Here is a 14,970-nt window from a genome sequence, read left to right as displayed (position 1 = left end):
AGAGCAGATAGGAGAGGCAGGAAAAGGTGAGGGGTGAGAGAGAGAAGAAGGGAGAAATTGATTTTAGCATTGTAAGAATAGAAAGATAAAAACATACAGTATGTAGGCGACATGACAGTCATAAAGGGACTGTTTTAGGTAGAAAAAGGAGACAAACTAGTTGGGGTGGGGTGGTAGCAGGATAGAGGAAGGAGTCTAAGTGCACTATGGGAAAGTCTACATTAAAAAGGCAGTTAATGGAACAAAAGCATTTTCTCTCTCTTTCCTGGACTTGGATGTAACATGGCCATCATTTTGTGCTTCTGACTTCATAGTTAGAGTCAGTCAGGTGGCTATGACTTCTCTGCCATGATTAAGTGTTAATAGATTTGCTCAATTGTAGAAAAATAAATATAGTGTGTCTGAGCTCTTATTTTTCTGATAAGCTTTTGCCTGTACTGCTCCTACTGATAACCCAGATTCATTTTAATCTGTAGTCTATTAAAAATAAAGTATTGTTTTGTACGGGAAGACACTGAGATGTTGTTAAAACATGATGTAATCCACGTATTCCCTTTGTTTTCAAGATGTCAACATCACCATGGCAAAAACATTCTCAATATGCAATTAAAAAAAACAAGATATGTCACTAGGAAATTAACATGTCTCTGAAGTGCCTCCAACATGTCAGTTGTTAGCTCTTAAACACGCCTTAAGATTTTTAGAAAAATATAAAGATTGTCCTTTCAATTTAAATGCCAGACATAGTTACCTCAAATTCTTTATTCCTAGACTCTCTGTCTCTTGAGCTTTATTGGAATTATCCAAGGAGAAGCACGTAAACACTTGTCAGATAAATCTGGCTATTTCACTGGTGTGATTAAGAGCATTGAACCATTTGAAAAATGACTATCAATTCCACGTGATGAATCAAATGCTAACAGTGATTTGGGTATATTATAAGAAAAAATATGTGACTGTTAAAAGAAATTCCCAAAGATTAAATATTTCTGAAATGCCAGATACAACATAATATAATACAATCCTTATTTATTTGCAAAAAGGAAAATAAGTAGAATCCTCCTTGTTTGTAGAAAATATGACAGAGTAATTAATATAATGAAATCAAGAAAAATATGCAAGGCTTAACTGCTTCGTATTAATTGATTTGTGTAAGTCACTTACACTAGACATTTCTGTATTTCTTCACAAATTAAATGTTTATCTGGACACAAATCATTTGGTTCTATTAAAGTTAGAGATGTATAAAATATTTATAAATTATCTATGCATAGAATATTATTATTAATTATTATTTATTATTATTTAATTAAGCCTGGGTGTATAACTATATATGTTTACAAAATGGTCAAATTAATATGTATATAAGCTAATATGACGATTATTATTCAATTTACAAATCCCAATTAACTAAAAAATTGATCATCATTGCTTCATTTATTTTCTTTTATTTCAGAAGAACTAAGTTTCAGGTGTGCTTTGTTTACTCACTAATGGAAAATCATAAATATGCCACTGAGTTCGTTTTTATCGCCTTTGTGAAAACAGACAAGTAGAGCTGCTGTTCTTCCTCTTGTTCCTGCTGTGTTACAGGGCTGTCTTAATGGGAACTCCATCATTCTAGACATCATCACTTGCAGCCACTTAACTGAACAACCGTGTACTGCTGTCTTTGCCACCTTTCCCTCATGGACCTCTGCTGCACCTCCACTGTGGTTCCCAGGCTCACTAGGGACTTGGCTGCTACAAGAAAGAACATTGCAGCCACTTAACTGAACAACCGTGTATTACTGTCTTTGCCACCTTTCCCTCATGGACCTCTGCTGCACCTCCACTGTGGTTCCCAGGCTCACTAGGGACTTGGCTGCTACAAGAAAGAACATTTCCTATAGTGAATGCATGACCCAGCTCTTCACTTATCACTTGCTGGCAGGTGTGGAAATCTTCATCCTGGTGTCCATGGCCTTGGACCGCTATGTTGCCATTGTCAAACCTCTGCACTACGTGATAATCATGAACAGAAGGAGATGTCATGTACTGACTGCTATGAAACCCTGGGCAGTGGGTTTCTGGCACTCTATTGCTTTACTTCTCATGGTGCTCAGTCTGCCTTTCTGTGGTCCCAACCACATCAATCACTACCTGTGTGATGTCAAGCCTCTTTTGAAACTGCTCTGCAAAGATATCTATGTTGTTAGCATTTTAGTAATTGCCAATGCTAGGATGGTGCTCGTTGCCATTATTCTTGTTCTAGTTGCTTCTTACATACTCGTTGTGTATAATCTGAGGACAAGATCATCTGCAGGGCGACGCAAAGCTCTCTTAACCTGTAGTTCTCACGTAATGGTGGTAGTTTTATTTTTTGTTCCCTGTATTTATATTTACATTCTACCTGCAGGAAGTGAGAATAAGGATAAGGAAATTTCTGTGTTTTACACTGTGATTGCCCCCATGCTGAATCCCCTCATCTACACTCTGAGAAACAGTGAGATGAAAGGCATCATGCATAAGGTGTGGTCTCGAATGTCACATTCAGAGGTGAAATAAATGAAACATCCCTGTGATTCCTGTCCAATGTTCCCAGGTCAGAAATCATTTGAAAGATCACAGAAAACACAAGTTATATGTGTATGTTTGGGGGAGAAGGAAATGGGAGTTATGTATCCAAGAAGCAACAAGTTCATCCAGAGATGATCACATGGGTGTGAAAACTGCAAAAATGGCCTGGTTTGGTAGAGTGCTTGCATAGGACAGAAAGTCCTAGATTCCTTTCCTAGCCCCCCCCCCCCTCAACACACACACTCAAACTGAAGCTCATCTTTACCTACTTCAATCTGCTGTCTCAAAAAAATTATATGAAACTGTTTTTATAGGAACTTAATCCATCTTTCTCACTTGTTTATTCCTTATAGTTTAATGTATTTTAATATCAAACTTACAGGAACAGCACAGAAGACAGACAACATTAAAAACATGTACTTGCATGTAGGACATGTTAGAAAAGTATAGTGAATGATGGAATCTACTGTATGATAAAAATGCTACAAACACAATTTAGTTGCCATCAATAAGAAATTTACTTATTTAAAAAAAAATCCAAATGCTGGCATTGTCAAGTAAATTTTAACAGGTTTATTTATAATTGTGATAAAGTTGAACTGTTGAAACTGAAACATTTTGTTTGCATTAATGCTTTACATCTTGCATTTATATTAAAAATTCACACACAAATGAAAATGGAAAAGCTGCCCATACCTGATTTCTGTCCCCCATTTTTCCACTGGCGATCTTATACTTAGGGACCTTTTGACCCCATGGAAAAAATATCTAACATTCAGAACTACTGATATCGGAAAGAAGAAGGAAAAAAATTTTGGGAATGAAATGTTTCCCCTCATAGTGGACTCTTAAGCACGTTCTCTGCCATCTGGATATCTTTTGGCATAATTGTTACACGTTTGGCATGGATAGCACACAGGTTGGTATCTTCAAAAAGGCCAACCAGATAGGCCTCACTTGCCTCCTGCAAAGCAGCAATAGCTGCACTCTGGAAGCGCAGATCTGTTTTGAAGTCCTGAGCAATTTCTCGCACCAGACGCTGGAAGGCGAGTTTGCGGATCAGAAGTTCAGTGGATTTCTGATAGCGTCTGATTTCACGGAGTGCCACAGTACCAGGCCTGTAACGATGAGGTTTCTTCACCCCTCCAGTAGAGGGCGCAGTCTTGCGAGCGGCTTTTGTAGCCAGTTGTTTCCTGGGTGCTTTACCACCAGTAGATTTCGAGAGGCGGCGCCGGCGTTAGAGCTTACTTGTTTATTTTTGCTCTTTTCTTGGTTTTAATTTTCCTATTGTCATGTATTCATTGTACATAATACTGAATTTTCTAAAGCAATTTTCTCATATGTATATGGTATACTTTGAACACATTATGTTTCCATATTTATATCTCCTTACCCTAATGTCTCTTCCACAGCTAATTTGGGTCTAAATATATAATGTGAGAACTCACTATACTGGAATGATTATAGGCTTTGGGATTTGAGGAGTTTTGGGGGACATTCTGCCTATGTAACACTTGTTCTTTGTGTTTACTATTCTGTAATAGTTATATGAGTATATTTTATGGTACATGTGTCAATCTGTAATATTTCACAAATGGAAGATCTCAGTTAATAAATTGAAGTCATAAGAAGGCATGTGCTACAAGATACTTTTTTTTATTCCTGTCTTTCTTCATGTCAGGTCCTACATGTGGATGTACTCCAGTATTTCTCCCAGATCCAGTGTCTTTTTACTTCATTCCCTCACCCAGCTTTCTTTGTTTACTTGGGTTGAGAGTCCATGTCTTATATATAACCTGTTCTTACATTCTCAGGAAGATTCTGGCACTGGGATTTTTTTGGTTGGGAGACTTTTGACAACAGCTTCTATTTCCTTATTGGGTTATAGGTCTATTTAAATTGTTTATTTGGTCTTGTATTATTTGGGTATGTATTATCTATCCAAAATTTTTTTCATTTCTTTTAGATTGTTCAACTTTGTTGAGTACAGGTTTTTGAAACATGGCCTTATGATTCTCTGGATTTCCTCAGTGTCTGTTTTTATGTCCCCCTCTTTATTTCTGATTTTATTAATTTCGATATTTTCTCTCTGCCTTTTGGTTAGTTTTGGCAAAGGGCTTGTCTATCTTGTTGATTTTCTCAAAGAAAAAACGCTTTGTTTCATTGATTCTTTGTATTATTCTCTTTGTTTCTTTTCTATTGATTTCAACTGTAAAACTAAGTATTTTCTGGCAACTACTCCCCCTGGGTGAATTTGCTTCTTTTTTTCTAGAGCGTTCAGGTGTGCTGTTAAGTTGCTAATGTGAGCTTTCTCCACATTCTTTATGTAGGCACTTAATGCTATCAGATTTTGACTTAACACTACATTCATAATGTTCCATAGCCTCATAAAAAGAGTTTATTGTGCACAACATATTAAGTATGTTGTGTTATCATTTTTGAATTCTAGGATGTTTTTAATTTCTTTCTTTATTTCTTCCTTGACCCAGTGATGATTCAGTTGAGCATTGTTCAATTTCCATGAGTTTGTAGGCTTTCTACAATTAGTGTTGGTGTTGAGCTGTAACTTTAAGCCATTTGGATCTGATAAGATACAGGAGGTTAAGCCAATTTTTAAAATATCTTTTGAGGTTTGCTTTGTTACTGAGTATGTGGTCAGTTTTAGAGAAGGTTCCATGAGGTGCTGAGAAGAAGGCATATTTTTTGTTTTGGTGGGATGGTCTATAGATATCTGCTGAGTCAACATATGTTAGTTCCCCTAGTTCTTGTTAAGTTTCAATCTGGCTAACCTGTCTATTGGTGAGAATGGGGTGTTGAAAACTCTGTTTTTTTTTTTTTTGTTTTTTTTTTTTTGGTTTTTCGAGACAGGGTTTCTCTGTGGCTTTGGAGCCTGTCCTGGAACTAGCTCTTCTAGACCAGGCTGGTCTCGAACTCACAGAGATCCGCCTGCCTCTGCCTCCCGAGTGCTGGGATTAAAGGCGTGCACCACCACCGCCCGGCGAAAACTCTGATTCCTAGTGTGTGGGGTTTGCTATGCAATTTAAGCTTTACTAATGTTTATTTTAAAAGTGTATGTGCCCTTGTATTTGGGGCCTAGATGTTCAGAATTGAGATTTCATCTTGGTGGATTTTTCCTGTGTTGGATATGTAATGTGCTTCTCCATCTCTTTTGATAAGTTAAAGTTTGAGGTCTATTTTGTTACATATTAATATAGATACACCAGCTTGTTTCTTAGGTCCATTTGACTGAACAACCTTTTTCCAACCTTATACTCTGAGGTTATGTCTGTCTTGACATAGAGGTGTGTTTCTTTTATGCAGCAGCAGGACGTGTCCTGTTTTCATACCCATTCTGTTAGCTCATGTCTCTTTAGAGACAAAATACAGCCAATGATATTAAGATATATTAATGAATAGAAAATTTTAAGTCCTGTTATGTTTTACTTTGTTGGTGGTAGTGGTACTCTTTGTGTGCTTCCCTTCGTTGGGATTTCCTGGTGTGGGGTTATCTTTGTCTGTTTTCATGGCTGTAGAAAAATTCCTTGGGTTTCAATTTTCCTTCTGTTACTTTCTGTAGAGTTGTATTTGTAAACATATATTGTTTAAATCTGGTTTTGATATAGAATATCTTGTTTTCTCCATCTATGGTTATTGAGAATTTTGCTGGATATAGTATTCTTTTTTTTTTAAACCTCACAAAAGTCCTTTTATTTAAGCAAGTTTAAAAAGTAAAGACAGATATAGATATGTATGTTCTCATATAAATGGAACAGCCCAACACAAGTCACAGAAGCAAAAGAGAGGAGATGGGGGTTGAGAAGAATACAGAAGGCAGAGAATGCAAGCCTTTAACTTTAGTATCCCCAAAGTTGAGTGTGGAAGTAAAAAGTTTCTACATTAAGAAAGTTTATATAAATTATATGAATGGTAATTTTTTGTAAGAGTCAAAATGAAATGTTCTGCATAGAACAAAAGATATGCCTAAGCAACATATCATATTTGTACAAGGCCACTGAAAGTCATGAATATTAGTAACAAATAAAAATGCTTAATTCTGTATCAGGGTGAGTAGATATTAGTTTGGTATTCTAATAAGCTCAAGATTGTAAACTATTCTTATACAAAAGCAGTAATGGTGGGCAGATTTGTGTAGGAAGTCTTGTGCTTCTGGTTGGCACATTATCTACTTTCTAATATGGTGAAATTAATACAGACATTTGTAAAAGGTTGTGCAAAACTATTGTATTTACAAAAATGGCACAAAAGTGAATGCAATAGTCAGTGCACATGCACACCCATTCACGTCTTCAACAAAGAAAGCTGTCCCAAGACTGCAGAACGAGGAAGATCACTAGCTTCAACAGCTGGTAAGCACTGGAGTCACACAAGTCACACCAGAACGGGCAAATATCGCCCAGGTAAGATGCTCTTGTTAAAGCTGAAACAGCAGGTTTAAGGCCGTCAAGTCCAAGCAGTTATTCAAATCTTTTGCAGCCCATTTACTTGTGTTTGAATTATGTGACTTGTCTTCCAACTTGTGGTCTTAAACTTCTGTCTTACAAAATTCAAAAGGAAAATACAGAAGAAATCAATACAACAGAGGTTCTATTAAATAAGAGTAACATACAAAGCTGTAATTACGAGAAAGTAAGGAAAGCCAGAACGTTAAAGCTGTAAAACTTGCTTGCTACTTGTTGGAGCCAGCCCTACACCAGCTAGGTAATATGTACAATTATTATAACATCAATTACTTAATGCTGTTACATGTCCTTTGCATCAGTGCACTGTTAAACTAGTCAAAACCTCTACATATGTATGCTCCCTTACGACAGCAGCGCACACTACCACTATCTGCCAAGCTGTCAGTCTCAAATGACAGTGAGTGAAAGGAAACAGAAAGTGGGTAAGGAACACAGAAAGGAGAAATAAAGGACATTAGAAGACTCATGCAGTTCAGCTCTTTTAATCAGCCAGCCAGCTTGCTAGCAACCAGGGATGGTTTCCGCTGAGGAAGGTCCTGTGGAGTAGGAATGTGGTCACCAGTGACCTCTGTCTTATCCGGGGCTGCAGCAGGAAGCTGCTTGTTCTTCATCTTTGCTTTCGCCATGTTGTAATCCCCAGAATCAAAATACTTTTGCCCTTTCTGCAATCGCTTCCTTAAGAAATCGGACCCGCCAGGCTTTTGTCCCAAGTGTGGGTTACCTTGCTTTTAATTTTGCTTCTTCAGCTTTCTCTGGACTAGTTACTTTATCTTCCATTTCCTTCTGCTCCTCCGCCGACGCTGCATTGGGGACTTCCGCGGACATGGTGCTCCTTCTATCCCCGCGCCTCCGGCCCTGCGGCGCCCTGGATACAGTATTCTTGTCTGGCATTTTTTTTTTTTCCGAGACAGGGTTTCCCTGTAGTTTCTAGAGCCTGTCCTGGAACTAGCTCTTGTAGACCAGGCTGGCCTCGAACTCAGAGATCCAGCTGCCTCTGCCTCCCAAGTGCTGGTAGTCTGGCATTTTTGTTCTTTTTGTGACTGCAGAATGTCTATCCAGTATCTCCTGGCTTTCAGAGTTTCCATGAAGAATTTGGGTATAATTCTGGTATGTCTATCTTTATAGGTTACTTGATTTTTTTCCTTTAAGGTTTTTAATATTCTTTCTTCTTTCTGAATGTTTGTATTTTTATTATTATATGGTGAGGGGACTTTTTTTTGCTCCTGTCTATTTGGTGTTTCTAAGATTCTTCTACCTTCATAGGCATATTCGTCTTTAAGCTCAGAACGTTTTCTTCTATGATAGTATTAACCATATATTCTGTGTCTTTGAGCTGGAAATATTCCCCTTCTTCTATTCTTAATATTCTAAGGTTTGAACTTTATGGTGTCCTAGATTTCCTGGATGTTTTGTGCAGTCAGATTGATAAAAACTCAGCCTCACATTGGGTGTCCAATGTAGTTCAATTAATAAAATCCCAGAGACAGATATTGGGGTTTAACCTGAAGGTCATAAAAGCAAAACTCCTGGGGGCTGGAGAGATGGCTCAGAGGTTAAGAGCATTGCCTGCTCTTCCAAAGGTCCTGAGTTCAATTCCCAGCACCCACATGGTGGCTTACAACCATCTGTAATGGGGTTTGGTGCCCTCTTCTGGCCTGCAGGCATACACACAGGAAGAATATTGTACACATAATAAATAAATAAATAAAAGCAAAACTCCTAGCCACTGGCTCCTAGCCACATCAGTCCAAAATGCCAATCCTGTCTCTAGGAATATTCATAATGAGACTGTTAGGAGCTGTCTCCTACCATCTTATAGGCCTCCCTAATGCTGGGATTAAAGGCATGCACCACTACCACCCAGTTCCTCTGACAAACTGCTCTGACTATTGGGATTAAAAGTGTGTGTCACCAACGTCTCATCTAAAAGGAATATCAGGGTGACATTTTTACTCTCTGATCTTCAGGCAAGTTTTATTAAAATGCAAGTTTATTAAAATACAAATGAAATATCACTACAATTTTGTGTTAAGAATTTGTTGGATTTAATATTCTCTTTAACTGATGAATCTCTTTCCTCTCTTGCATCTTCAGTGCCTGAAACTCTCTTTCCTCTCTTGCTTTCTGTTGGTTACGGTTACAGCTGTAGTTCTTGTTCATTTACCCAGATTTTCCACGTACAAAATTCCCTTGTTTTATGTTTTCTTTGTGTCTATTTCAATTTTCAAATCTTGAACTGTTTCCATCACTTGTTTAATTGTTTTATTGGATTTCTTTAAGGGATTTATTGATTTCTTCACATTTTCTGTTTGTTTTACCTCCATTTTTAGGGATTTAAAAAATTTTTTTCATAAAGACCTCTACCATTTTTGATATATTATACTTAAGGCCATTTAATTCTTATTTATTTGAGTTGGGTTGTTAAGGTCTGGCTGTTGTACAATCACTAGTTTCTGTCTCTGCCATATTGCTGTTTATGTTTTTGAATGTTTTCTTACACAGCTGTCTACCAATGTCTTACTCCAAACACTGAAGTTGGAGCCTATGGATCTGGTGGTTGCCAATGCAGCAGGGGATGGTGAGGGAGAGTGGAAAGGATGCTGTTGCTTGGTAGTGGATAGGTGCAGTATGTGGAGGTATGGCACCAGGGAGGCTAGGTTTAAGAGAGCAGGGCATTCCAGCTGGTAGTTCAGATGATCACCACTTCCTCCATGTATAGGCAGGTCCTGTGTCTCTGTTTGTCACCAATTCAGCAGTGGATGGTGGGGATATGTGGGCTCTCTTCATGTTTTATCTAAAAATGTTCATACAGCTAAAACATTGCTTTACCCATGCAATGGTTCAAAGGTGTAGAACATTATGGGAAATATTTTGCACCGACTAAAAGAAAATGAGCTCTGATATTATTTATTCATATGCTTTTTCTATTTGCTTGACATGATGTGACATCTATCCTTGGAAGAGTTGAATTTTCCGTGATAAAGCACAGTGTATAGTTGTGTATGCATACACATATATTACTATGATGAGTCTATGCAGGCTTTCTTATGCAGGCTTTCATATTTAATGGTTAAGGGGATGGAACCATAGGAGAGTTTGTACCATAGAAATACTGCTATTCAGCAAAACGAAGCAGAAGAAGAAACAACATGCTATGATTAATTTTTTCAGACACGCAATTTGGGAGAAATATTGTGTTATAATATGAGTGAAAATTATATTGAAGTAAGATTAAATTACTATTTTTTGTGTTCTTTTAAAAACTTCCTTTGAAATAGTTTTGTGATGCTTATTTATTTATTCATTATAACGATGATTTTTAATCTATTTTCTTGCCATGAATATGGGTCAATATTCTCTATGTCACCATACATCTACTTATGACAGCCAATATTTATATCATGACCTAAATAATATAAGTTGATACTCTGTTGATTTCCTCTAGCTCTTTCCATTTTTCTTAATGTCTTAAAAGATGTTTCTTGAGCTTTATAAATGTATATATGGGTATTATCCTTTTCAGGTATTTTCATGCCATTGTGAGAACCACCTATTATCTGTATTTTGATCTGTCTAGATTCTATGTTGTAAGTATCACCAATTTATAAAGACTTTTTCCACGAAAAAGTTTGATGACAACAATAGCTAATTGACATAAAGACAGATGTTTAGAAGTCATTTGACATATATTGCACAGCTACTTAAAAAAGAATAGAAGTTAACTCCTGGCTGGTATTTATGACAGTTCCATACATGTTTAATTTTTATATATTCTCTCTTGTTTCACAGTACAAAGCTCAGGCTCCCTCACTGTATTTCATGTAATGACATGTAGAAACAAGTGTAGTCTTCAGTCATAAAGATCTAACATACGACCAATAGCCTCTCCTGCTTTACCAAGAGGATGAAACCAGCCCTAAACATACTCATTTGTAGGGCATTCACTTGAGTGAGTACAATTTAAATTATACTTTAAAGAAAAATCATATTAGACACATGGAGTGGGGTGTCTTGCTTAGCTCAAAGTCATAAAGCACATATATAAAATATTTCAGTGATGTACTGAATTTCCCTGAGTGCACATAGCTGGGACCATAATGTTTTAGCTTGAAATAAAAGGAAACAAACTTTCAAGATACGTCTTAACAGAGAAGTATGCTTCTGAAGTGCTTGCTTTGCTTATTCATTAATACTATAAATAAGCTAAATGGAAGCCTGGGCATATCCTGAGGCTCTAAGTTCATCATCATGATTGTGAGGTCATCAGAAAGGGCAGGCTACAACTAAGAGAGGAGTAGGTCTGAACTCAAAAACAATAGATGCAATGGCTTTAAGCATGGAATTTTGCCATTCTTACTTAAGGAATCTTTATAAGAAGAATATTGCTCACATCTAGGCAGCATCCTGTATCTCCTGACTGATGCCACAGAACATCCACCTAGAAGCATTCTTTAAATATGACAAAACCTGCTATGCAGCAAGAAACTGCTTTATTCTTTAAACCAAACTTAAGACCTTGCCAAGACACACATGACACTGGAGGATCAATTGCTCCACTTTGTCAAGTCAAAGTAGGTCACTCTCCCCAAATTCCTATCCACAGAGAAGTCTGTCAGATCTTCTGAACTCGGCATCTAAAGACAGTTACTGCTTATGGATCTTTGGTCACACAATAACCACAGAGAAATTTGGGACTTCCTAGGTAGTTGGAATTCTGTCTCACTTATGCTTATCCTTCTCAGACTGATGACATTGGATGAGTAGGATGCTGATAGCCTTACCAGTTTAGCAGCTTTCCTCCCAGTTCCCCCCATTAAGGCTACAACCAGCTTGGTAGCTCACTGGTTCATTAGTTAAGTTTCCTGTTAAGAGTACAGACAGATGTTCCTCATTCACTGGCTTTGTGGTAGAGGATAACAGATTTCAGATATAACTTCACTGGTTCAGAGTTTTAGCACTGAAAATGCAGTCTTGATGAACTGATAGGGCCCTGATTGCAAACAGTATTCTGGAGTCCTTAACTTTCTGTCAATTTTACTTGTCCCAGCTTTTAGACACAAATTAGCATAAGAGAGGTTATAGAACCCTACAACTATATTCAGCTCCCTCTTCCTCCACTCACTCAACCTCTTTTGTTCAATGAATTTAGATTTAAATGTGTGTTTCATCTAGCTAAAACCATGCCCTAGGAAAAATAGTATTTTTATTTATTTATTTATTTATTTATTTATTTATTTATTTATTTATTTATTTTCCATGTACATCTTTTAACCCCAAAGCCATAGTCTTTTGTTTTGACACCAACATGTAAATTTGTCCCAGTTGTTTTACATGTATCTGCAGGTTTCTGGGAAAAGTTCTGATACTGTATCAAGAAATCTGGTCCATTGGAAACTACCTGTTTTCAAGCATATTTTACAGGTTCACTCTTCTTGCCTAGGCCAAGCCAACCCACAGGGGACCCTCAAGATACATCAACTCCTGCACCATCTTCGAGGACACTAACTGGATGAGTAATGGCAAGTTGATCTCACTTGCCAACTAATAAAAAGGCTCCATTATCTCTTAGCTAGTATTAACACCTTCACAGGATGAATGTATTCACCACCTCCATTGAAGCAGCAAATGTAATTCCTCAAATCTTTCTGAAGAATAAATCATCCATCCATTTGGCATGCCACCTTCCGCTCCCAAGCTCCTGGGACACCAGTGCTGGTACTATCTTTCCACACTAGAGCAGACACCTATCCAGCAACATGTTTGGTTTTCCAAACAAGTCCCAATAAAGAGCATATCTACTCTCATGTCTCATTCTTTCACCCTTGTCTCTTTTGTACAACCAGGGTACTTATCCATTTTATTCTTTCGTGGTCTTCCTTCTACCCATGGCTATCCCGGTTCATAGAGCTGGTGATAATCTATTCTTTCCCTAGTAATTTTCTTTCTTTCTTTTTTTTTTTTTTTTTTTTTGGTTTTTCGAGACAGGGTTTCTCTGTAGCTTTGGAGCCTGTCCTGGAACTAGCTCTTGTAGACCAGGCTGGTCTCGAACTCACAGAGATCCGCCTGCCTCTGCCTCCCGAGTGCTGAGATTAAAGGCGTGCGCCACCACCACCCGGCCCCTAGTAATTTTCTTTCTCTGCCTCCTCAAAGAACAGATGCCTGAGGTCCCTAGGATTACAATTAGCTGCTTTTCCATTCATACCTCCTGATGAGCCTGGGCCCACAGATTTCTGTCTACCACTTCCCCATGTTGTCCCATGCCTGCAGAAAGTAGTTGGACTTTAAAAATTGCCCATATACCCAAGGACTCTCTATACCCTGGGGCGTTTATGTGGAAGCCCCTCCCAGCCTCATTCCTCCCATTTCAGACTCCACCTCTGAGAAAGCCTGGCAAGGGTGAGGTCCTTCCCCAACAAGCTCAGGACCATACTTACAGGCTACTTAAGATGCATTACCCCACCTGCCACATGGTTTCCTCTCATGGTTTTCTCCTTCCTCACCAAGGCCACCTGGAAGTAGCTTTGTACATTAACCCTAGACTCTTAATTTGGCTTGATCTGATTTATTGCATCTGCAGAAAGATTTAATATTGGGGTATGGAATCATTTTAGTGATAATTTGGAAATTATTACATGAAGGTTTTTAAACAACTGGATGTTATTTTAAGAAAAATGTATTATTCAGTATGTCTTTTCACCAAAATTGCTAGGTATCTAGTTAAAAGTTACTAGGTTTGAAAGCTATAGAAAACTGGATCCCTACTTAACATTGGCTTTGTATGTAATACCATATGTCCTTGTTAACACTTAACTTTTTAAAGAAGGAAAAATAATCAAATAATCACTTTATGGATTCTAAAATATCATGATCAAGCACCAGGAATCTCCTTGACAAAAAGTTTATTTGTGTTGGAGGTGGGGCTTAGCTACTTGTTGGTTCCGACTAGCTTAGACCTGAAATAATCACACAGGAAGTATGTTAATTAAATCCCTGCTTGGTCCATTAGCTCTGGCTTCTTATTGACTAACTCTTACATATTAATTTAACTCATTTTTATTAATCTGTATATTGCCATGATGCCATGGCTTACTGGGTAAAATTCCTAGTGTCTGTCTCTGGAGGCTCCATAGCTTCTCCCTGAATTTACATCCTTCCTCCCAGCATTCAGTTCAGTTCTCCCCACCTAACTCTGTTCTACCCTATTAGGCCAAGCCTGTTTCTTTATTCATTAAGCAGTAAAAGCAACACATAGACAAAAAAATCTTCCACACCATTTCCTCTTTTCTGTTTAAACAAAAAGGAAGGTTTTAACTATAAAATAGTAAAACTACATATAGCAAAACAGCTATCAAGCAAGAATTACAATTACAAAATTTATATCTATTTTATTTTTTATCCTAAGGAAAACTATAACCATAAATTCTTAAACTCCATCAAAGACTCCAAAAAAATACTATTACCTAAATAAATAATAAATTCATTGTCAAAGCTCCAGAATTGACAGAGACATCACTGCCAGGACAGTCCCCCAAAGTTGCTTTGTATCATTGGGGCATCCATCTTCATCCTACTGGCCTATACTATCCAGCAGACTCTTTCATGAATCAGGAAATTTCAAGGACAGTTCAGCCTGTATTGGCAGTTAGTCATTTTCTTCTGCAGAATGTCTCACAGACTCTTTTATGAAGCAGGAACCCCTCACCTTTAGGCAAGTTCAGCAGTCATTTCTCTGTGGGCTTTGCATGTCCAGCTCAGCAGTCCAGGCAACAGCAGTTTCTTGCTCAAATGGCTAGCAAACTCCATAAGGAGCCTCTTTGATTCCCATCTTCCATTTGGAGTAGACTTGTGCTGCCAGGAGCAGATGTGTTTCACTGTCGTGAGAAGTCCTAAGTTCTTCAAACACTTTAAATGCCATATTCTGGAGGTCTCT

At 37.7% G+C, this 14,970-nt stretch overlaps 2 protein-coding genes and 1 pseudogene across 2 annotated transcripts; 1 reads left to right on the top strand and 2 right to left on the bottom strand.

The window, feature by feature from the left end:
- Positions 1-1,493: 1,493 nt before the first annotated feature.
- LOC119815818 (olfactory receptor 4P4-like) lies at positions 1,494-2,547 on the top strand. Its single transcript, XM_038332117.1, is given in 4 exon segments — positions 1,494-1,530; positions 1,533-1,601; positions 1,604-1,660; positions 1,784-2,547. Coding segments are annotated over 4 exon segments (927 nt in total).
- Positions 2,548-3,394: 847 nt separating this feature from the next.
- LOC119815393 (histone H3.3A-like) lies at positions 3,395-3,796 on the bottom strand (the record flags this gene model as incomplete). Its single annotated transcript, XM_038331501.1, has 1 exon — positions 3,395-3,796. A coding segment is annotated over one exon (402 nt), but the record flags the coding sequence as incomplete, so codon positions are not given.
- Positions 3,797-7,506: 3,710 nt separating this feature from the next.
- On the bottom strand, positions 7,507-7,865 carry LOC119814829 (annotated as a pseudogene).
- Positions 7,866-14,970: the final 7,105 nt, after the last annotated feature.

Source organism: Arvicola amphibius, chromosome 5, assembly GCF_903992535.2.
Source record: "Arvicola amphibius chromosome 5, mArvAmp1.2, whole genome shotgun sequence".
In the NCBI taxonomy this organism is placed as follows: Eukaryota; Metazoa; Chordata; class Mammalia; order Rodentia; family Cricetidae; genus Arvicola; species Arvicola amphibius.
Note: the sequence above shows the minus strand (reverse complement) of the source record. Positions and strands in the feature narration are given on the sequence as shown.